The 24,415-nt window shown below is 40.2% G+C and overlaps 1 protein-coding gene across 1 annotated transcript in view; it reads left to right on the top strand.

Moving 5' to 3' along the window:
* SPHKAP (SPHK1 interactor, AKAP domain containing) overlaps nucleotides 1-17,942 on the top strand; it is a 53,636-nt gene extending 35,694 nt beyond the window's left edge. Inside the window, exons 5-10 of the mRNA XM_059822893.1 lie at nucleotides 2,991-3,246; nucleotides 3,528-7,272; nucleotides 10,615-10,893; nucleotides 14,877-14,929; nucleotides 15,014-15,198; nucleotides 17,799-17,942. Coding sequence (XP_059678876.1) covers nucleotides 2,991-3,246; nucleotides 3,528-7,272; nucleotides 10,615-10,893; nucleotides 14,877-14,929; nucleotides 15,014-15,198; nucleotides 17,799-17,942 — 4,662 coding nt within the window. The remainder of the gene's footprint in view (nucleotides 1-2,990; nucleotides 3,247-3,527; nucleotides 7,273-10,614; nucleotides 10,894-14,876; nucleotides 14,930-15,013; nucleotides 15,199-17,798) is intronic.
* Nucleotides 17,943-24,415: the final 6,473 nt, after the last annotated feature.

Below are 24,415 nucleotides of genomic sequence, written 5' to 3'. Positions count from 1 at the left end.
GGCGCTGGAAGAGCTGTATTGCAAAGATCATTGAATTTTATGTTATACCAATAAGCTAACCTTTAAAGAGAGTAATTACCTGGTTATTGAGCTTTCTTGCCAATATGACTAATGGCTGAATTTAGAAAGACTTAAAAAAATAAGAGCACAAGCCTGTGGTGGGAACAGTGGAGCTCCAAACCCCACTTCCCTGGGGAGAAGCCGCTGCAGTACACACAAGGGTGTTTTGAGGCCTGAACAAGATGACTTAAGTACCCAGGTCACCCCCATCTCCAAAAGACTGCAGCCACTGAGGCTGGCAGCCTTCTCAGAGAGAGCGCAGACAAGAGACAGATGAGAACTAACCTAAATTTATGTCTTGTAAGATGAGCAAAGCTTTGCGTTGAGACCAGGTGAGATTTATTGGCCAAATGAGCACATGCTATGTTCATCCTTACATTTGTTTTGTTTTCCAGAGAATTTCATTTGTAAGGAGACTCACATAGTTTTCATACAAGTTTTTTTATTCTGCTCCCCCTCAGCCCTTTTCACAAGTACAACCCTGCAAACTGCGGACTGGAGAAACAGCAGGGGAATGTTTGATCTAAGGCTGCCCAGAGAGTTGTGGTGAATGGGGTGAAATCCAGTTGGCGGCCGGTCACAAGCGGAGTCCCCCAGGGCTCAGTGCCGGGGCCGGTCTTGTTTAATATCTTTACTGATGATCTGGATGAGGGGATCGAGTGCACCCTCAGCAAGTTTGCAGATGACACCAAGTTGGGCAGAAGTGTTGATCTGCTCGAGGGTCAGAAGGCTCTGCAGAGGGATCTGCACAGGCTGGATCGATGGGCCGAGGCCAATTGGATGAAGTTCAATAAGGCCAAGTGCTGAGTTCTACACTTTGGCCACAACAACCCCATGCAACGCTACAGACTCAGGGATGAGTGGCTGGAAAGCTGCCCTGCAGAAAAGGACCTGGGGGTGTTGATTGACAGCCGGCTGAATATGAGCCAGCAGTGTGCCCAGGTGGCCAAGAAGGCCAACAGTATCCTGGCCTGTATCAGAAATGGTGTGGCCAGCAGGAGTAGGGAGGTGATCGTGCCCCTGTACTCGGCACTGGTGAGGCCGCACCTCGAATACTGTGTTCAGTTTTGGGCCCCTCACTACCAGAAGGACATTGAGGTGCTGGAGTGTGTCCAGAGAAGGGCGATGAAGCTGGTGAGGGGTCTGGAGCACAAGTCTGATGAGGAGCGGCTGAGGGAACTGGGGTTGTTCAGTCTGGAGAAGAGGAGGCTGAGGGGAGACCTTATCGCTCTCTACAACTACCTGAAAGGGGGTTGTGGTGAGGTGGGTGTTGGTCTCTTCTCCCAAGTGACAAGTGATAGGACAAGAGGAAATGGCCTCAAGTTGCGCCAGGGGAGGTTCAGACTGGATATTAGGAAAAATTTCTTTACTGAGAGAGTGGTGAAACACTGGAACAGGCTGCCCAGGGAAGTGGTGGAGTCACCATCACTGGAGGTATTCAAGGAGCATGTGGATATGTCATTGTGGGATGTGGCCTGATGGGCATGGTGCTGTGTGGTGTGGGTGTGGTGGTTTTGGTGTGGGTTGTGGTGTGTTTTGTGGTTTGTGGGTGGGGTTTTTTTGTTTGTTTGGGGGTTTTTTGTTTGTTTTTTGTTTGGTTTTTTTTATGGTTGGACTTGATGATCTTACAGGTCTTTTCCAACCTTAGTGATTCTGTGATTCTGTGCATGTGTTTTTAATAACATTTTTCACAATACAGTGTATGGTCAAGTCTGATTCAGCAAGAATTTCTTAGCAGCTAGTTCAAAAAATCTATCTTTTCTGTTTTAACACACTAATTTATCTGTGTTTCTGTTCAGACACATTTTTTAGGTGGAAAGGAAGAGCGGGCTAATATAACATGCTAGTCTAACATAATACTCATCCCCCTCCCTTTATTACTAGGTATTTGCTTTGCATTCACACTCAAAAGACAAAAGATCTAAAGATGGGTTACATTATGCTAGATACTGTGCAAATGCACAGGGAGTCCAGGGCATCTTTTGCACAGCTTAAAATCTACCGCCTTGATCCAGAGTTGGTTCCACTCAAGCTGGCTCCTTGCTGGGGCCTGGAGTTAAAGCACAAGATCACAAGCTGCAAAAGCTTGGCTTTGCTTCAGAGTACATCCATACCACAAATGCAGTGCCATGCAGAGATATCAACTTAGCTCTGTGGTTGTATAAATATCCAACAGTTTTAATATCAATAAAATGAGGATAACAAGAGTTCCCTTCTCTCAGTTTCTGTCCAACTTTCAACTTAATTGCACAGCTTCTCTGGGTAAGACAGTTCTATATAAAGGCTCAGCACAGTGCGCAGTGGAGCCCCACTCCCAGTGGGAGGTTTTATTGGTCTGAAATAATGGGGCTTTGGGCAAATAAGGAATGAGAGGAAGAAGAGCAAAGAAACAAAATAAACCACTATTTTAAAACAGTCTGTAGGAACACCTAGAGGTGACCTGCTCTAAACAACCTCGCCAGCCAGTATTTACAGGGCTGCCTTCAAACAAGCTTTGCTACAGAAATTATCCTGAAAAGGAATTCATGCCCACAAACAATTCCCTCAAGAGACAGGTAATACTGGGTGGTGTGAGGCCATTAATAACAGTATGTCAGATGGCTAACTCTGACGTGGCTAAAAGCAAGTAAGTCCCTGTCATTAAAACAATAAGTTGATTGAAAACAAACAGCTTGGTAATTTCAACAAAATAAAAAAGCCCCTGTGATACAGCTAGGTTCTCTACTAAAACACTTGTATAATAAAAGCTGTCAGTCCAAGTAGTCTTATTTTGGCATATATGTAACTGCACACTGTGTTACAAACATCTAAATGACAAATTGTATTGCAGCTTTGCAACAGAACATTCCTGAGATATTTATAGAGAGGGAAGCTTAAAATAAAACTTATTTTTTAATTAAATAACTATTTGAGATTCTTTTCCCCTCTAGTGTCCTTGGCTGGCAGATGTCTGCTTGGTTCAGTGTGCGAGGGGGGACAGAAAAAACAGTGCAAGCTGCATCATTTTTGAAATAAACAAGTTTCTGATTGGACTTGAGCTCGTTCAGGAGAGACAGCTGCAGATAGAAGCTCGTGTCTTAAAGCCTGAGGATGACACAAACTGCTCAGTGTCCTCAATAGAAGAAGATTTCCTCACAGCATCTGAGCACCTCGAGGATGACAACGAGGCTGACGAATACAAAACTGGTAAAAGCAACGGGACGGAGCATAATTCTGCTATTGTGTGTACTGCAAAATAGCCATGGCAATGCTCACAGCAATTGCACTTGACGTTAATTCATGCATATATTTATCTGTAATTTAGAAAATGGACAGCCATTCATATTTTTAAATTGTTGTTCAAAGACAAGGATACATGGTTGTGCAGTAGTTTTACAGAACAGTAATGTGTTACACAGTTGTGCAGCCCTTTTCTTAAAGTTACAGGGTACTCTGCAAAAACAAATTTCTTATTTTTCTTTTAATAGGTAATGAAAAATTAAGTGTTTCAGAAGCATCTTCAGATGTCAAAAAAAATAAAGGAAAGGGATTTGAAAATCTCCACTACAGAAAAGCCAGGTTGCCTTTCATTCTTGAAGGGAACTGCATTAATAAAGATAATGCAGCTACTAGAGTCTCTGAAGCTGTGAGTGTTGTGGCTGAAGATGGCATCTTCCAAGCTGAAGATAAGTCAGACCAGGTAATACTGTGGCAGAAGGAATTAGCTGGAAGAGCTACTTCATCCTTTAGTACTACTACTTTGACTAGTGAGGTTGAAAATTCCTGCTCAGCGCATGTGTTAGAAGATGTATCTTTAACCAAAATGGCTAAAGAGGAGCTGGGGCCTCTGTGTGACCCAACAGTGAAACACGACAGTAAGACAGACGAAGAGGATTGTGCACGTACCAGGAAAACTGATCCTCCCTTGCAAAACGAGCAGGCGACTACAGGTCAGTATGCCACAAATTTAGCAGAATCTGTTCTGCAAGATGCGTTCATTAGACTGTCACAGTCTCAACCCACTTTTAGTGAGGAGGCTGCAGTCAGCATCTCTGTAGGAAGCTCCTGTAAGTCAGAAAATGTACCTGCTTCCCGATCGTGGAATGAACTTCCAAAGATCGTCATAGTGCAAAGTCCAGACAGTTCTGAGAATATATCTGACTGGCCAGAGTCTGCCTTCCCTAACCTGTGCCACTGGACTGAATCAGAAAGTTCTGCTGAAGTTTCGGATTACTTTGAGGAAGAACATTCAAACGGACACGGCCAGAGCGCACTGGAAGTGGCTCTGGCTTGTGCAGCCACTGTTATTGGAACTATTTCTAGTCCCCAGGCTGCAGAAAAATTGAGATGGGATCAAGAAGCCACAGACTCTAAAAGCAGAGTGGTTAATAATGAAGAGCTACACACAGCATCTTCACAGCTACTTGATGACTGTGCTGGCACAGAATATTCATTTCCATCTGCACTGTGTGGAATGACTCAAGTAGCAAGTGCTGTAGCCGTCTGCGGTCTGGGGGAAACGAAGGAAGATAAGTACCCTGCAACATCAAGTGGACTTCTGTCTGCTGCTCAGACTTCTGCAGCCATTACTCTTCATTGTAGCATAGCTATAGGAAGCAGCATGGAGAAGCTAAATGATAGCATTGCAGAGGCGCTTCTCAAAGAGGCATCAATAATTTTGACAAAACCCAACACATACAAAAATGTAGGGCATTTTATGGAATCCATAAATGGAAAAATTATTGAAACAGCAGCAAGGCCACGGATTCCCCACACTGATGAAGTAATCAGGGATGAACTTGCGCAAAACTTATCCAATATTATTCTACGACATTCTATTGAAGAAGTTAGGAAGAAGAAACAGCTACACCCCCATTCAGAAAACAACTCAAGTACACAAGACATTTTTGTGGAGACTGCAAACAAGTTGCTTTTTAACGTAATATATTTCACTTGCAAGAAGATGAATGACATAAGACAAGTTGAAGAGTGTTCACCTCTCTTTTCCGAGGGCACAAAAGCAGAGAAAGTAGCAAGAGCGGAAGGATGGTCAACACAGGTAACAGCACGTGAAACTTCACACAGCCCCCTTGATCACTCTGCTGTTAAGCCATTTGGTACATCCTACAGCACTAGTGCTAGCAAAGATCTTGGAAATGTCACAAACACTAGGAAAAGTAATATGAAAGATGTAAATAGCAAGGAAAGTGCCACACTGAATTCAGAACCAACAAGTAGAGCTACAGGGCAGAACGCACTTGTTGCAAAAACATCTCCCAAGAAAAGATACCTGAAAAGAACTGCACGAGACTGTTACAAATCCCCAAATCAGAGTAACAATCATCAGAAGAAGAAAGACTACAGATCATTTTCAGACAGAGAAAATACCTTTGCAAACAATGAATGCAGGCATGGTGTTCAAGAACAGCTGTCTTCCAGTGCCACCATGAATGCAGAAAACCAGGCCAAGCGTAAGTGTGATGCTGTGCTAAATAATGATGTTCAGGTTAGCTTGTCTTTATTAGGCAATCATGTCTTGCTTCCTTCTCAGCCTGTGCTACAGGTGAAACATTCAAGGGACAAATATTGCATAACAGATTTTGCAGAAGAATTGGCAGAAACAGTTGTGTCTATGGCAACAGAAATAGCTGCCATTTGTCTTGAAAATTCAAATGGAAAGCAACCCTGGTTCTGTGCATGGAAGAGAGGCAATGAATATCTGGTGACCCAAGGTTTATCATGCAGAACCATGAAAAGGAAAAAGGAAACCCATGCTAATGGTTCAGTTGTTCGGAAGCACAGGGCACCTAGACTTAGTGAGATCAAAAGAAAAACAGATGAGCATCCTGAGCTAAAGGAGAGATTGATGAATCGGGTAGTAGATGAATCTATAAACCTTGAGGACACACCAGATTCAGTCAATATCTTTGCAAATGAAGTGGCTGCCAAGATCATGAACCTCACTGAACTCTCCGTGGTTGATAGCATCTGGCAAGGTCCAAACCATCCCAGGAACAGGCTGCACTGTGAAAGATGGAGCCGAGCCAAGGCATCAAGCTGTGAGAGCATACCAGAGGAGGACCCGGATTCCAAATCCTCTTTCAATACCCTAGGCCTAATGAACACCTTTGGTCAGCCTGTGAGCCAGACAAGTTCTGTCTCAAAGCAGTCTAGTTGTGAAAGCATTACAGATGAATTTTCAAGATTCATGGTGAACCAGATGGAAAATGAAGGAAGATGTTTTGATTTATTACTGGATTACTATGCAGGAAAAAATGCGAGCAACATCGTAACTTCTGCTTTGCAACAGGTAGCCAAGAAAAATGGTCATCTCAATGTAAGGCCAAGCTGCCCATCCAAACAGTCCAGCACAGAAAGCATAACAGAGGAATTTTATCGGTATATGCTAAGAGAAATAGAAAAGGAAAATAAAGATAATGTATCTTCCCCTCGAAATTCAAAGGACTGGTGTGGCAGTTTGCTACCACCCTCTCTACGGTCACCTTTTTGCTTTAGGCAATCATCAATGCCTGACAGCAGATCATCAGGCTCCAGGCTAACAGTTAATGTCCCAGTTAAGGCAAATTCATTAGATGGATTTGCCCACCATCACCAAGATTCCTTAAGTGTACAGCCAGTCAGCACCGTGGCTTCTTCAGGTCTTTGCAAGTCTGACTCATGCCTTTACCAAAGATGCAAGACTGACCAGATAACAGATATGTTGATTCACGAGACATGGGCAAGTTCTATTGAATCTCTAATGCGCAAGAACAAAATCATAGCAGATGAGGCAGAGGCTGCAGAGGCAGACCAGTTTCACAGTGATTCCCCACCACATGTGGAACAATATGCAAACAGACTGGCTGCAAACATTGTTGAAAGTGGTAAAAATTTAATTGTTGTCCAACAGGATTCCTTTGATTATACAAACCGAGAACACGTGCTGGAAAGCAAACATCCCCAAAGCGCAACTCAGATTCAATCAAAACCCAAAAGGGATGAAGTAAATTTGGATGAGAAAAAAGAGCATATGAAGAGCCCTGGATGCCTCCCTGCAGGTCAGCACAGGGAAGTGCCTTTAATTCAGATAGAAACTGATCAACGAGATGAGCCAGATAAAGACTCAGAGTCCTTAACTTCATGTGACCCTTCTGGAAAACAGCATCAAAGCAAAGAAAAGCCTCCAGAAGCTTCTGATGGGAAACACACGGTTTCCAGTTCCCTACTAAATAGGTAAGTGACAAAAGAGCAAATCAGCACATTGCTTTGGTCTTTCTTTTAATTTCCCAGTAAAAATTATTTTGATAAAGGAAGAAGATAAGAAGAGAAGCACTTTTAAAGAAATAAACAGGTTAATTTCTGACTACAGGTTTCTAATGGCATAAAATCACCCCATCATATATCACAGTGCTGATTTCTGGAGCAAACTTACATTGAATATGACAATACTATGGTTCTGAGATTCAAATCTAATACTGCACAGACAAGCAAGTTTTTCCTCTACTTTAAGTCTTCCATAGTCAAGACAGGCAAGATAGACAAAGTTTGAACTTTCATTTAGCACTGGCTGATATCTCAATTAAAATAAAAAAATAAATAAAAATCAGTGTTAGTGTAAAAGAGAAAATAGCAGAATTTGACCTGTAGTTTTTTGCTATGCTTGTTTGCATAACTAATGCTTTGCATACCTGGAAACAAGACCACACTTCTGAGAGCTTGAAGTTCAGCTTTGTGTTTACAGTCCGGAGCCACAAGTAATAAAAAATTTTTAGTGGAGGAAATAAAATAGTAATTAAAATCACCCCTCACCTCCTTTAGTTCAAGACTTCTCTGGTAGAATTTAAATAGAGAAAAGAATAAAATTTCATTTTATTTTTCATTTCATGGAGTTTATACCACAGCTTACCACACTCTCCTTCCAGCTGTACTTCTTTTTTTGAGAAACCTGCAACTTGTTTTGGTTAAAGCAAAGTGTAAGCCCAGTATGCGAGTGCAGTGCAAGTGTAGAGGATTGCTATGGATGCTATGAGGTTAAGAGCAAGGCTCTCTCTCTCAAGGCATTGCCTATTTTTAGCTATACTTCTTCATCGTATCTATTACTTTAATTGTATCTAAACTACCAATCACTTGGAGCATTGCAGCACCCCATTATCTCAGAGTGCTAGAAAGAGTGCAGGTGCTAGTGTTAGAAACCTTTTTGTAGTTCGTTTTATTCTAGGCAGTGCTCTGTTTTGGTTTTTGACAAAGCTCTGCTTGAAGTGAGAAAGTATGTACTTTCCTGTGTATGGTAGCAATTAGATGGATAATTATCATAGTGTCTGTTCTTTCATACTGACTCTCCCCCACTAACCTTCCTCTTCCTTCGAACGCAACCTGCTTTTAAGAAGATACATTTAGAAATCTACCTATTTGAAATCTTCACTGTTTGAAAAGGAAGCTATTTTCACAGTTTATGAGTCCTTTAGTAATAGCTTTTCCTCTGCCTTTGATGCAGAGTTCAAAGTGGCTATGGGAAGTTTAAAGCAATAGGATTGGTGGAGCAGAATTAGTATCCAGAGGCTACACCTACTTGAGCATTTTGGTTCAGCAATGCAGTGCAGTTCTGAATCAACTTGTCTCCATTTCCATGCATCGGCTGTGTTTGCAGCACGCAATACAGATTTCTTTTAAAGGAATCTCAACTAGAAGCTGCACAAGTGTGTATCAGATGTGCTTGTACCCCCACTGGGAAGGCAAAGCTTCCAGTCGTTCTTCACATGGATTTGAACCACTTGTGGCACGGCTGTCTGGACCAAGTCTAGGCCGAAGTAAAAACCTAAAAATATATATAACGCAGCTATAAAAGCATCAGCACCAATTGCTTTGATCCACTCTTACCACATGAAATTATTTGCTAGTGTAGATACAGCACAGAGGACTCCAGGCAAAATATCAGGCAGACATATAGTCCATTAGGGGGAGGAAAAAAAAAGCAAGCCATGCAGACCTGGGGAAGAGGTCTTCAGCAGGGAAAAAGAGTTGTTTCTTGTACGTAGGCAGTGCAACAGACCCAGTTCTGTCACAGATACACAGAAACCATTCCAACCAACTGTTCAGAAGTAGGGAACTGTCAGTTCAAAGCATCGCTAATCTGAGATGTAATTGCATAACGAATCAAACAAAACCCAAAATGCCAAGTAACAACACCCACAAAAATCTCCCGTGTTTTGGACCAAGTATTAGGTGCTACCTGCCCTGTATTAAAAATCTGAGTAACACCACGACCCTGCGACCTGGCTGCTCAGTGCCTTCATGTTACTACATATGATTAGTTTTGTCAGGGATGACAGGCGTAGTTATTTGACAGATGTTGACTGCCTGGTAGAGCAGAGGCCTTCAGGCAAACAAGTCCCTTTCTCCCTGTACAGGAGGCTGCCTCTCTCTCTAACACCCAGCATTAACGCAGCAACTTCTCATTGTCCTGAGAGTGAGAGCATGGCAAAAGGAGATATCCACAATGATATTGTCTCAGTATATTCTTAATCAAGTTAATTACTTGGGAGCAATAGAATTTTTGGGGTCATCTCTTGCTCTAACTGAAGACAGGGCACCTCAGCCATAGCTACAGATAAAAGTCTGAAGGCGAGAACTTCTCTAGAGGGAACCTGCAGAGGGTTGCCAGTACACATTACATTGTTTTAATCACAAAGCTGCAAATGCAGATTATCCAGTAAATACAACAAAACTACAGTTTTGCTTTAACTGTTATTCTAGCACTGCAGTGATATAATTAATTCTTTCTTATCATCCAAAAAGAGGGGGGGTTGGATTATTATATACTTTTCTGCCTGCATATCAAAAGTCCCACGGTAAGTCTCACAAAGTCCAGTTTGGCTCTGAAAAGTTATCATAAACACAGTTTTTAATTTTTGTTTGTCTGTGCGTTTGTGGGAGTGTGTGTATATATATGTGTCATATAACTATATGCGTGTGACACATATCAAGTGTGAAGATTTTTCTCTTAACCCTGTATTTTCTAAACTCAGTCTGGGCTCCATATTCAGTCTGGTTTCTAACAACCTGCTGCACACCTACTTAGGAAAAGAATACTTTTGACCTTCCCCAACGTAAGCAGCAAAGATCCTAAGAAACACAGAAAGCTAGGAGTCATAGTGATTCACAACCCACAATAATTTCCTGCTTCTACTTCTAGACCTCTTTTGGATCTGCAAGGCTAACAGAGTAGAAAATCCTGGCAAGAAACTTATTCACGACAGGGATTAGTATGACAGGGATTTAGTGCCAATATATATTTCCAAGAAATGCTAGTGCATTCTGCACTGACATATGCCACGTATTTCAACCACTGATTGACTGAAGCGCATTAAGCAATAGGCCTATGCAGTCAGCACTTCCTTTTGTACAAGTTAAACCTTTTCTATGCGTATTTCAGTATAAGGCCTACTTTGTTTTGTGTTTGTTTATAGCAGTCATAAGAAGATCCTTTTTTAGGAGCATCTCAGACCTTATGTTCAGCTGGACTTTGTGTATAAACTATAAGCTTGTCCAGTCTCTTGCATCTGTATAATTTTGCAGCTTGGTTGACTTTAATGAGCAGCATTGCCTGAAGATTGGTGGCGCCAGTTTGTTTGCTTGTATTACAATATCAACATGCCTTCCTTATCACCCTACCAGCAACAGTCCTCAGAGCAGACCAGATGCTGAAATCGTAGGAGAGACAAAACCAGCTGGAGAATTTCTGAACCATCTCAGCAGCAGTGAAGAAAGCACTGGCAGCTGGTCCCAGCTAGCTAATGATGAGGACAACCCTGACGACACAAGTAGCTACTTACAACTCAGCGAGCGATCCCTGAGGTACCCATATTGTCTGTTCTCAGTATACTATATGGTCTAATCAACCAAGCCAATGACTTGACTACCATGCATTAGGAATGAGGGTCAACAGCTTGAGATTTATTCATAATACTGTAAAGAAAGCCTGATGACAGAGTTCATATCTTTATTTTTAAAAAAGGAAAAAATATTAGCCACATTCTGGTTCTTAGCCACATCTTTTTATTATTGGTGAGCAGCTAGATTCAGATGAAGAAAAAACTTCCCAGCACCACTCAAGTGCCTCAGTCCTACAGTGAAAGGGCCATCAGACAAGCTAATTGCTACTGTCTTTCCTTTGATTTATTTGCATAATGTTTATGTTGGCATCTCTTTAGCTGAGATTGATAAGACTGCTATTCCCACCAGGTCTCTGTGCACTGAGAGCAGAGATAGAGCCCTGGTCTGCTTAGACCGGCACAGGGGAGCAGATCGACAGAGGATGACCGAGTTCCCCTGAGTTGGCATAAATTCCAGAGCTCCCATTGCAGCGTGCTGCTTTTTGTTCCTATTCACGTCAGGACATGCGTTTAAACGTGTTATCTAGTCCTTAGAGTTTATATAAAGTGATGTTAGTTTGACTTCAGCCCTGTCACAAATTCAAACTGAGCAAGGTTTTTTTCTTCACATGCTCTTAGATTAGGTTTTAAAATATTGTCAAGTAATTACATCTTTCTCTTGGGTATTAAGATGACAGGGAGGGAAGACAGTATGGTAATAAAGCAGAGAAGAGAAAGAGGTTCTGTCAGACAGCACTGTTGGCTAGTTGAAAAAATACTGAACAAAACTTGTCTGTCAGTGTGGGTGAACATTCATCCCTTTATTACAGTATCAATCTTTAACAAAGTCCTTGGTCTGAGAGAGCTAATGTTTTGTGTCTTTCGGCTCTGCATTGAAACAGAAATTGCTACAGCAAGTCTGAATGCATGGCATGCTGACACTGACTCAGAAAAACTTGATGAGGAAAGGAACTGTCTAGTCAATCTTTCTAACATAAGGAAAAATACTACTAGTTGCTTTTCCAGTAAAAATCAAGCGGTTCAAATTGACTCACCACACAGAACTTGTTTGTGTTAATTGATTTGCAGCCATCAAATTCACAACCTGTTCATCAGACTATTACAGTATCTGCATAAATATTCACTGTCAAATTTATAATAATGTTATAAAGTGAACTGGTACTATTTTTTCCAAATATTCTCAGATGTACTACTTCATTCTTGTGAAGAAGCCAAAGAGAATACTTCTATGTATTACTGGTCCCAATCAGCACTGGCTTTAATGAAAATCTCAGTCTTTCAGAGTAGTCAGAAACATGAGGGGCCATCACTATACTTGTGGGCTCCATCAGATCCCTGATAGTATTTGGGGTATGATGCAATACACTGAAACTGCATGGAGTCACTCAGCAGGTAAGTAGTATAACAGGCAACCAAATGCCTTGCTATAACTCACAATGTTCAGAGGTATCTGAATCGCTGCAGGTTTTTTCCAGGACATCTCTGTACCTGATAATCCTTCTTTTCAAGGACTGTTTTTTTGTTTGAGGTCAAACATTCATTGCATAAGCCATTCACAAAAAGATAGTCCACTTTTTTTTTTTTCCCTCCAGTTTACAGCATCACTTGATACATGCTCCATCTAGAACTATTTTAATAAAAGCCTCATTATTTTGAGCAGATCAGTGTTCTTCATTCTGGGAACCACTGGCTGAGCACAACTGATTTTGTGGAACTCTGCATAACAGGGGGCAGCCTCCTCACTTTGCTTTGTACATAAATAAATTAAAAAAAAAGTATGGAGACATGTTCAGTGCAGCTTGGCACTAATATTTAAACTTTTGCTTTGTCAGCAATGGCAACAGCAGTACAACTAGCAGTCTTGGCATTATGGACCTGGAAATTTATCAGGAGAACATGCCATCTTCTCCTATGATTAAGTAAGTAGTCACTGAAGTGAGACTTGATGTTTAGTCTTATTTTAACTGCAAATCATTTATGCCATCTAAGATGTGCCAAGCCCTGCTTTGCACCTACTGCTGAGCTTGCCGTTAGTTTCAGAAAAAAGCACATGCAGTTGTCTGTGCAGAGTGACAGCACTAGACAGTAAAAGATTACAGGAAAGCCCACCCAGGTGGATCTCTCAAGAGAACATGGATCCACCAACCACTCTGCCTAAAAGACAGTTTTCTGCGGTATCGCTTTCCCATTGTGTGACCTTTCTTCTCTGAATAACTTCAAATATTATCAAAACCTTACTGTAAGAACAAGTAAGGTCAAGCAAATAAGGATCAATTAAAGTCAAAGGGAAAAAATATGATAGCATTCTTTCAAATAATAACAATAATTTGGTTCTAAGTATATCTTACCTATTGTTTCTGGGCATGTTTCTACTGAGCATGCAATAAAATTATCAAGAGATGTGCAAGTACCTGCCTAAAGATTCTGGTACCCTGAAACCTGGTATAACCTGCCAGCTGGTGAATGTCATGATGCAGTCAGGGCATGGCCACTGCAGAAGTGTATGGACTGTACATCACGCATTGTACATGGGAACTTTGTGAAGTAACTGACATCAGAAAATCTTCACAGCTCATTACCACACTATGCTACAACTGTCCTGCTTTCAAGAGGCTCATTTTTTGTAAGGAATCTGGGCATTCATATTTCTGTAGAGTTACATGCATTGTCTCTCAGCTGCTGATTCGAAAACTTATTAAAACATTCCCATCTTCACAGTAGGCAGTAATACCTCCCACGCGCATTCCTAAAGATGACCCCTCTCCCTTATATTTCCAAGGGCCAAAGGGATAAATTATCCAAAGGGGTAATAAACTCCGCTTATTAGCTTTCAGGGGCTATTCTCAGGTGTTAGCCAATAGGCATGAGAAGTTTGTACATCCACAAATCAAAGTCAATGCACAGAATACATCTGCTGTTCAAACAGAAAACTGGAAAAAAATCTGATGGGAAGGAAATTATTAAAGCATCTGTGATTCTAAGTCATGACAAACCATACGTTGCATGCTGCCATTTTATTCTTTCCTCTCACATCTCGCAGTAACCACTGCACGAGTATACATAATCTTAATTCTTTGAAGCCTTGGGCGAAGATTCTGAAATCCTGTGAATGAGGGTGATAAGGGTAGCATCCTCCCATGCTAGAAACAAAATCTTACACTTGCAGCATTCCCCCTGATTGAGGACAGAATGGGACAGTCTGGAAATGTGTACTATAAGTGCTATCCCTCTAGGAGTGATGAAACGAATACAATAGCTGTGACATCAATAGTGAATTTGCAGTCTCCTGCCACATGTACATAAGCATGGATATTGTGTTCAGAAACGGAAGCTGAAGCAGTGACCACATGCCAGGAGTTTGTTTCCTGTAGTTTAACAAGACAGAGATGGTACATAAGAAATTAAGATCTTTAGAAATTTTTGCAAGTCATAAACAGAATTTGTTTATCCAAACAGCTAATATATTTAAAACCAGCAGTAGTTGAAGTCATTGATAGTTATGATTGTATTTAACTATGAGAAATTAAACTAGAAAGCAAGACTGGAAAAGGTTCAGCCAGGGAGTATAGCACTGCAAAATGCAGACATTGGAAGTTCAGTATTTCCCCCCAGGTTATGAGACTTGCTGTGTCTTACCATAATGTCATTTGCTTGTCATTACATAAACTGTAAAGATACACAGATCCTGGTGAAGTGTAATACACAGTGCAACCAGTGCAAGTACTTCATCCTATTACAGGAATAATACTGCATTTCCCATAGCTTTTCCTGATTTACAAATTAAATAATTGAAATACATCCCACATTTTATTATTTCATCCTATGTAACTTTTTTCTTGCAGTTTTCTAGGTCTTACATTGAGGAAGAAGTTTATCCATCATGAAGCAATTTTGTAGACTGTTTCTAAATATCACTAATAAGCTTTGTTGTTGTTTGTTTCTAAGTGAATTAGTAGAAGAAAAGGTTTTCCTTAAAGAACAGACAGAAAATACAGAGGGTAAGTTGCACCATATCAATTAAAGCATACCATTTGAAGTTAACACAAGTAATTGCACAGTCACTGTTGGGATTATTTTTTCAGAAAGTACTTCTGGGCTTTCAGTGGGAACAGCCAATTGTCAAAAGGACCTACTGGTGATAAACTTTGATCTGGAACCAGAATGCCCTGATGCAGAGCTGCGAGCCACCCTGCAGTGGATAGCCGCTTCTGAACTTGGAATTCCAACCATCTATTTTAAGAAATCTCAGGAAAACAGAATTGAAAAGGTAGTATTTACATAATTGGGCATACTATTAATTCACTTTAATCACAATACCAGTTATGATTTATTGAAGTTACTGAGCTTAAAACCTGATGCAAAAACATCTTCGTTACAGCAAGATGGCAATGCTACTGTTTATTACGGAAAGGGAGGACAGGATTAAATGTGTCAGAATTTAAGGTATGTGAAAGAAGACATTTAGTAGTATGTCCATGGCACAAAATATAGTATCACCATGAGACTTTCTCCAAAGCCTCTATAACATGCTTTGATGAATCTGTTCACTTTTTCACATCAATGATGCATTAAGTATCGATGCCTAAGGCAGAACTAACAGAAAGAGTCCTTTATGTGGCTGCGTTTGAAGGGTTGCAGATGTCTTACATGGAGTTTAAACATGTAGCTTAAAAAATAAAAATCACTCGAGTGTAGACATCGCATATACAAAGTTCTGCTGCTCAGTGACAGTAAGAGCTGACTATGACATGAGCCGCAAGTTGTACTTAAGATTTTCAGCTTTGAAATTCCTTAGTCCTTATGCAGGTTCTGCCTTGCCTGCAACAGTGATTAGGGCAGCCTCAGGCAGGTCTGAACTTGTGCATGGCTGTTCATAAACTGCTACAGCTGGGGATACAGCAGGGTACCACAGGGGCCTGACGGTTCCTCCTCCATTTATGCGAGATCTATCTTGGCCAAATGCACTGGCTTTGTAGGCACTTTGTGCTGGCAGAAGATTGGTGCTCACCAAGGAATGGGCTCGCTGCTCAAATGGACAGAACAGACTAACTGCAAAATAAAGATAACCTATATTAGCTCAGGTTCAGTGTCTCATATCCCAAGACTACAAGGCTTCTGCACCAGAGCTGATGGAAAGTTCAGAGGATAGGCAGGATGGACCTATCTGTGTAGGCATTTCCTTATATTATTACTACCCAGTTTTAGCCCAGGCAGTGTCCAACCAGTGTTTCCCGTGGAGCCATATTTGCAATCACGCATATGTTACTTGGAAAATGAGACTGATTGAAATATTTTGCATCATTGCATGGAAATTATGAAGCACCGCCCCTGGCTTAGCAATAAAAAAGTGCTATGTGTGCCAGTACTCTTTTGCTCCTGCTCAGGTATAGCTTAGCCTCTGCCAACCACCATTTTGAAAGCAGAAGTCTGTTTGCAGAGAGAGGCAGACAGACACAAACTACCAGAACTGAGAAACCTTCTGAGGTATTAGTCCAAGCCAGAGCACCAAGAACAACACTGAAGTCCAAAATGGCCACAAGAAGGGCAGACTGTTTCTGTTCCTGAATGATTAGTTAGTGCTCCGTTGTAGACACCACCAAATGCCACCTACAACATTTCAGGAATAAGCAAAACAGCCCCTTTTCCACGGTCAGCAAGAACGTCTCAAACCTTAAGGCTCAGAAAAAGTGTCTCAGTATTCAAATCAATTAATGAAAAAAGTGTCACAAATCAGTATTTTGGTCTTTTAAAATAATGTCTATGGGAAGATCATTTTGAGTAGCAGAGATATTGTTTGATTTTCTTGAGTACATGCATTTGGGAATCATAAACATAATTTAAAATGCATTCAGCAGCAACAGTCCAAATTGCATCTAATTAAAGAAACAGCTGTCAGCTTTACCCATGTGCTTTGGCAAACAGTTAATTCAATTGCAAAAATACACTAGAGAATAATGAAGCACATCCTGCCTACAACAGTGCTCTTGGAAATCGCGTGCCTATTAAATATCATTAAAATACATATTAAAAGTTTAGGCTTCAGTATGTAAATAGCAAACAGCCACACTAACTAGACACACACAATATTTTCTTGTGTGGTTTAAAACTGGAAATGTAGAAAGAGCAAGCTAATTAGATATTGATTGTGAAATTCAAAGAAATGAAAAGCTTTGATTTTCATTTATGTGCTTCAGAAAAAAATGAGACCAGATGTACGACACTGAGAAGCCCATTATTAAGTACAAAGTGGACAAAATTCAGGATTTTTTACAGCTGCTTAAGAACATATATTTAATCTCTGGCTAATCTGGAAGTTAAAAAAATCAAATCTAGATCCTCTCTATGATTCAAACACAATTGTGGCAAACGTCTTCATGTGACAGAAGTTTACCCAGAATTCCCTCTCACGAGTACTATGTGAATATTTAAAATACTGTGGGATGTATATATGGAAATACATAAAATTAAATGTAAATTAAAATATAGCTAATGGTAATGAAGAGGATTTTTTTTCCCCCCATTATTTTGACAGTGAGTTGTCGATAGCAAGGGAAGTTGTGATCCTTTATCAAGCTCACTTTCACTGTTCTTATTTTCATTGCAATAAATAAGAAATAGTTGATGAGAGCAGCTAATTTAGAAAATATCATGAGATCCGACCAGTCTTCGGGGAGCTGTGGAACTTGAGAAATTTTTTATAAATGGAAAGAACCTTTATGTTGCTGTGCAGTGAATTGTGTCCACTCCCTCATACAGCAGTGCATTTAGAAGGATGGTCTTAGAGCAGCTTGTGTGTATTCATTTAACAAAACCTTAGCAAAATGTTAACCAAATCCTAAGTGTGCTTTGTTTTGGTTTTTTATTTAGTTTTTAGATGTCGTGCAGTTAGTTCAACGGAAGTCCTGGAAAGTGGGGGATATCTTTCATGCTGTGGTGCAGTACTACAAGCTCAGTGAGGAAGGCAGAGAGATGACACCAAGCCTGTTTGACTGGCTTCTCGAATTGGGTTAAGAAAGTTCACCTATTCAGCATTTTTGTTTTATTCCAGTTTAAATAAGCAGTGGTTTGTGTAACGCTCTGATTTCCGAACATCACCGAATAAAACGAGCAAAGCTATACAAACTCTACAGAAAGAGCACACGTCCGTTCCACAACTGAACAAGGAGCAAAGTGAAACCAAGGTGTATTCTATCTTTCTGTATCATGAGGGACTTTTGACATATTGTGCTATAGGATGTACCGTACTAGGAGGGGATGGATTTTTAGCCTTCTGAATTGATGGACTACACAGTAAAGGCTTAACTAATATGTTCCATTTTCATGAATTTGATTAAATCAATGAGCTAAAATGGGATAGTACACTAACATTCAGTTTTAAAACACCAGTATTTGTACAGTGTAACTATTAGAACCAGAGTGTGTTCCAGGATGCCTGGAGACACCCATGTCCCTAGATAAATAATATTTTTTTTTTTAAAAATCCCCATACTCTGCTAAGGGGTAAAAACTTTTGAGTACTTAAGAACTTTGCAGTCAGGCAACACAATAAAAAGCTGCTGAAAACATATTTTAGTTTCTTTCCATGTGATTATTTCTCTTGCACAGCTGTTCCCCATTCCTGTTGTCTTCTCAAGGAAATAAAATCTAGACCCTCAGTTACCCCTCCTAAAAACCTCATTCCTTTTCACCTGGAGGCAGTGCAGTTCAGGATAGTTACACCTCATACATCCCTGAGCACAGCTCTGAGTCAGGGCAGGCCCGTCCCACCACAGACCTGCTGCGTGACCTTGGGCAAGTCATTTCACCTCTGTGCCTCAGTGTCCCTACCTGCTAAGAGGGAGTAATGATAGTACATTTGTTACCTAAAGTGCTTCTATTTAAAGCACTACATAACATGCTACATATCAGTTAAAAGCAGTGAAAAAAAAATACTATTTTCATTTGCGTTTAATCAAATAAATTGTTAATAAGGTGAAGAAATGCATGTCTGAAAAGAGTACCATCTCATCATTAAAATCTTAATGTTAATTTTGTAACTTACAAGAAAGCAACATGATGATTAAGATTTCAGCAGACATACTTGTTCATTTTGGATATAAGTGTTTGGACTATATGTGATAGTTTACATTACTATAACATTTATAGAACTGTTTGATAAGATATACTATGGTATCGTCTTGTTGAGATGATCTGTTAGTATCATGCACTTAATGATACATTCTCTTGACTCTGCCAAAGAGATTGGTTTTGAATTTAGAGGTAAATATAACTTATCACATCACAGCTTTTCTGCGATTTGTTTCTTTGAAAATATTTATCTTTCATCTCTCCCTATCCAAATAGCGTAACAGAAAACCTGCCTGCTTTTCCCAATAAAATATTTAAGAGATGGTTTATTTTCCATATAACAGTATATGCTTCTGTAATATTTCTTGAAAAAAAACCCCTATCCTTTTGCACTAAATATTTTTGAAAATTTTGAAGTAGTTTTAAATAACTTATGAAAAAGAGCCATACTCTCAATTTTATCTTTAAAACCATTCCTAAACTTGCATGATTGCATCACTCATTTGTTACGAAATACAAGTTGTTAGTGAATCAAAATCCAGTGTGGAACATTAAACAACGTGAGTAATTCTAGATCTACTCTGCAGTATACACAAAACAGTGAAGGTCGCTTTACTGTCAAGACAAAGGTCAGTTTATTGCATACACTGAGCGTAACTGTGCAGTCACTGGGCCTGCTCCTAAGAATTGCTGAACATCCATAACTCCCACCATGAGTGGCAACTCTGAACGCTCAGCATTTCTGAGGCTGAAAGTTAATAAAAAGCACCAAGTATTATAGACTTAAAGTGCTTCGTTTGAGTTAATAAATGGGAAAGTGTATTTATTTTTAAACCAAATACAGTTAGTTGTCAGTATACAGTTTTTTGCTGTGATAGAATAAATGTTTACTTATCCTACAAAGCACAAATATCATGTCAGAGTTGTAACAGTGTGATGCAGTTTCTCTGTACAGTAGTTCTTAATGTTGCAATTTATTCAGAAATAAATTTATGTTATAATGTGTGTCCTCTCTGCCTTCCTAAAAAGTTCACAAATGTGTTATGTTTTTTTTGACCTATTAAATAATATTTGCCTGCCATCCCTGTAGCTTCCCAAAGCTCTGTTTCTGAATGAAAAATCTGACCCATGGCCCTAACCAAAACAAGTTTCAGCAAGCTTCAGGTCTTACCTCAGTACCAAAGCTATGGCTTTACTCAGGTTCCACAATTCATTCAAGTGATACAAGGCTAATCACAACATTCTTAGTATCACAGTAAAATAAAGAGAAATTATACGTTCATTGCTGAGAATTAACCCCAGAATAACTTCCAACATACCAAACCTCTTATTAGTGCTCACTCCAGCTGCTTTCAGTGCAAAAGTGGGCAGGGGGCTCAGGAGACAGAAGGTCAGGAGTTTCTTCTGCTTGTTTAAGTTTGCACAGATATTTACTGCCCTACTGTCTAGGTGTAAAAGTATTTCTACCATAAAACAGAAAAGGAAACCAACACTTAGCTGAGTAAATCAGAACAGGACTTGTCCACCATTAAAAAAAGGACAAAAAAAATTGAAGTCAGCTTTAATTACACATAAATGAGAACTTCATACTACATATAATTTACTCTGAGATTTTTACCTAAAATTGTGTGCAGTTCAGCCTCTCTGTATACATGAGCATGATGCAGGTTGTCAGTATCATGAGGGTGTGGAGGGGGTGGCTGCTCACTATCTTTACCAATACAAAAGCCAGGACCCAAGAAATGCAACTCACACAAGCCAGATTCAAAGCAAACAAAAAGAGGTGACACTTTATCAAATGCAAAACTTGTACATAGGTTCAAGTGGGAGCTGGATAAGTACTTGAAAGAGATGCACCACAAATTTAGTAAATAAGACAAACCCTACGAGCCTCGGGAGATGCCCTGGCCATCAGAGGCCACCCATGGGAGCAGCAGACATTTGCCTCAGCACTTGCTGCAGCACTGCTCGCAGCCAGGACTGCCGCGCTGACCTTCTTACTCTGCAAGAAGGCTTCAGGGAAAGGTGCCTTCCACCCTGCTGTTGACTCTACCACCCACCCAATGAAGAGCAGTATGCAGCCTGTAGATACATTAATTCAAACACAGGAGATTTACCTACTGAAAAATAAGTATTTAAAACCTTTATTTTTAGTTTGGTTTTGTTGAGGGTGCTTTTAATGTTGGGATATTAGAAGCTGAAAAACTACAATCATCCTCCATTTTGTCATAACACTGAAGATTTTCATAGCATCTTCAGTAAATTAACCATTTTATTGTGGCCTATGTTAAAAATGGTCACCTGTTTACAGTTATCCCATTAAATTCAGCAGGTAACCCTTCTGGAGAGGCTGATTTTACCGTTTCTCTTGTCTAGTTTCACACAGAGCTGCATGACAGACAGGCACAGGAATGCCACCATGAATCCTGCACTCTGACTTTCAAAATGTCAGGGGATAAAACCCCACTACTCCATTGAAATAAAGAGCTCACATGAGTTACTTAAGAAATAGAACAAATGCCAGCTGAGAAGGAAAGCACACCCATACTAGCCAATTTAAGAATTGTAATTCAAGCCAGAGCCAGTCCTAAGTCTTCGCAAGGTATGAGCAAACTCATAATGCCACTATTTAAACTTTTCAAACCCACTCTAAAGCCAGTCATCATGAGGAACAGGCCCTCAGAAAGCAACTTGCAGCTGTACAGCATTTAACAGCACACAGTTAAATTAGACAGCTGGACTATCAAACTAATTAAAACAATTTGCAGTGAAGCCAGGTCTGGCTGATGGATACTGTGCCCTCCTCCCAGCTTCAGCTGAAAATTAGACAGTGAAGTGCAGAAAACTGGCAAATATAGCCAAGGAGGATATATTTCATATCCTTTCACTAACTACCCAGGAAATGCAAGTGATCACGTGGAAGGAGGCGAAAAAGAAATTCTCACAAAATGCCACTTTTAAAACATGAGTGGGTATGAGTATTATCCTCCTCGCCTATTCAGAAGAGAATTTGAATCTCAAGAGGTATAAAAACCACACGTCAAGAGTCCAAGTACACATTGTATCCTTACACGGAAATCCTTGGCCTCGTCTTGTAAATATATGTTCTGTCCTGGAGAAGTTGCATGATACACACTAAGGGTTTCTTTCCAGAAAAAGAATCTTGTATATTCACGGAGGTATATACTGGAAGGATTGAGAGGTCTAAAGGACAGAAACAATACAGCAAATCTGATTTCCACTGTGACAGTCCTTACTAAAGCACGCTTCAGGAGTCTCCTGAGGTAATCCTATAATGATGGTACCTAGAGTACTATTGAAGTTCTTATGAGGTACAAAGTCAGCACACTTTACAGCAGTGCTGTGAATCACACCAGATGTGAAAGTATTTCATATTCGAGCAGGAAACCTGGATAACTTAGCCTGACAAGCAATGCTACTCACTCAGTGAATCTAGGGAGAGTCAGAAATGGAGCCCAGATGGCCTCTCAGGCCAATGCTTAGGTCTATGAAACCTCAAGTCACTCACTATTTTGCATAAAAATAGGACAAGAGCTCAAAGCCAAAAGCTACTACAGATGTTTCATTCACTGACTCACTAGTACATTATAAGAGAAAAATCATAAAGGAAAAGGCAACAGAAGATAACCCATCCTGAAAGATTAAGAAGAAAAAAAAAAGGAAATCTACTTCCTAATTGCAGTCCAAAGAATTTTTTTTTTTTTACTTTGTGATGGTTTCACAGCAAGTCAAATTCCAGTTTTTAACTATGTAGCAGTATTTGTACATATTTCATTATACTAATTTTTCTCCATTTTTGTTAAGCAGAAATCCCCCATATCACACCTGTGAGTACAGGTGCAAACCAATCTAGGGACACCAGGCAATTCTAAAGTAACACAGAACTGCATTGCCCTTCCTGCCTCTTTCAGTTCCGGATTACTGACATACTCTTTTGATATCATAAGTCTTTGCACAAGACAACAGGACACACTACAAGCATTAAAGTAACATTAATGTCAGCCACGCTGCCTACTAGTAAATGTTGAATTTTAAATGATTTGCAGCACACTGCTTAGTTCTCCCACAACACAACACTACTTGAAACAATCAGGGTATCTCCCAAGTGATGACAGGCACTTTTGTTTCTTCATTTACACACAAGGATGCTGGCAAGCACTCAGAGATAATCAGAGCACATCTACATTAGTAACTTCCTATTAAATTTAACAACATAGTCAAGTCCATAACCACCCAGAGATATACAATATAAACAAAATACCTTCAAGTTCGTTCTCTGCTGCACACTTCCTTTCTTCCTTTTTTTCCTCAGTCACCACACATACTTTGTTCAAGCCTACCCTCTTTGCCTCTTCATCCTTCTTCCAAGGCTGCTGGAAGAGACCAGTTGGCTCTGCACCTTCACTACTCCCATACAAAAAGCAACTGCCGTTTCAGGGCTCTGCTATGAGCTGGGGAGAGCTCTGCACAGGTGAAACCTGTTGGCAATTGCTGGCAAGAGGTAAGCCTGGGGGAGACCTCATTGTACTGTGGTAAATAGCCAGCAGGAGTTCATCCTCAACTTTTCAGTTTATGTCATGATCCTTGGCTCCAAATGTTTGGGGTGTAGAGTTTCTTCATGCTGGCCATAATCTTTGGGCCAGGATTCAGAGTTGGAGTCACCACCCATATTATTTTTTTTTTCAAATGAAAAGGGGAGAATGAGGGATGAGCAGAAAGGAATGGAATGAATGGAAAGATGTGGGCAAGTATGAAAGGAGAGTGAGTGGGAGTTCAACTACAGCTTGTATGCAATAGTTGATAGCAATGCAGTTCACAAATGGTTGCTGGGTTTCTCCAGAAATACTAAGTGGGACATTGTATTACAAGTAGCGAAACTGGCATTTTAACTCAATACTTTATTACACAACAAAGAAATTAATACAAAAGTACTCAGAGCAAGTGCATAAACACCCCTTTCACACCTGAGAGTATCATAACGCTGTATTTTTTATATTAAAAGGGTTACAAGTTAAAAATGACACAGAAAGAAATAGGGCCATCCTATTAGACTCATTCACACTAATTGTGATTTCTCTCAGGTGACAGATAACAGAGCCAGACTCTTCTTGGTGGTATCCAGTGAAGAGGCAACATGCACAAATTGAAATACAAGAAAATATTCCGTTTAAACATAAGGAAAAAAAACCAACTTTTTTTACTGTGAGAGTGATCAAACAGTAAGCAAGTTACCCAGAGAAACTGTGGAGTCTCTGTCCTCGGAGATACTCAAAACCATGTCAGTCCTGGCCAGCCTGCTTAGTTGATGGTGCCTTGAGCATGGGTCTTGCACTAGATGATCTCCGGAGGTCCCTTCCAACTTCTGCTATTTTGTGATTCCATATCTACCAGACATC

This window comes from Gavia stellata, chromosome 11 (assembly GCF_030936135.1).
Source record: "Gavia stellata isolate bGavSte3 chromosome 11, bGavSte3.hap2, whole genome shotgun sequence".
NCBI lineage: Eukaryota > Metazoa > Chordata > Aves > Gaviiformes > Gaviidae > Gavia > Gavia stellata.
This window is presented reverse-complemented; position numbering and strand designations above follow the sequence as displayed.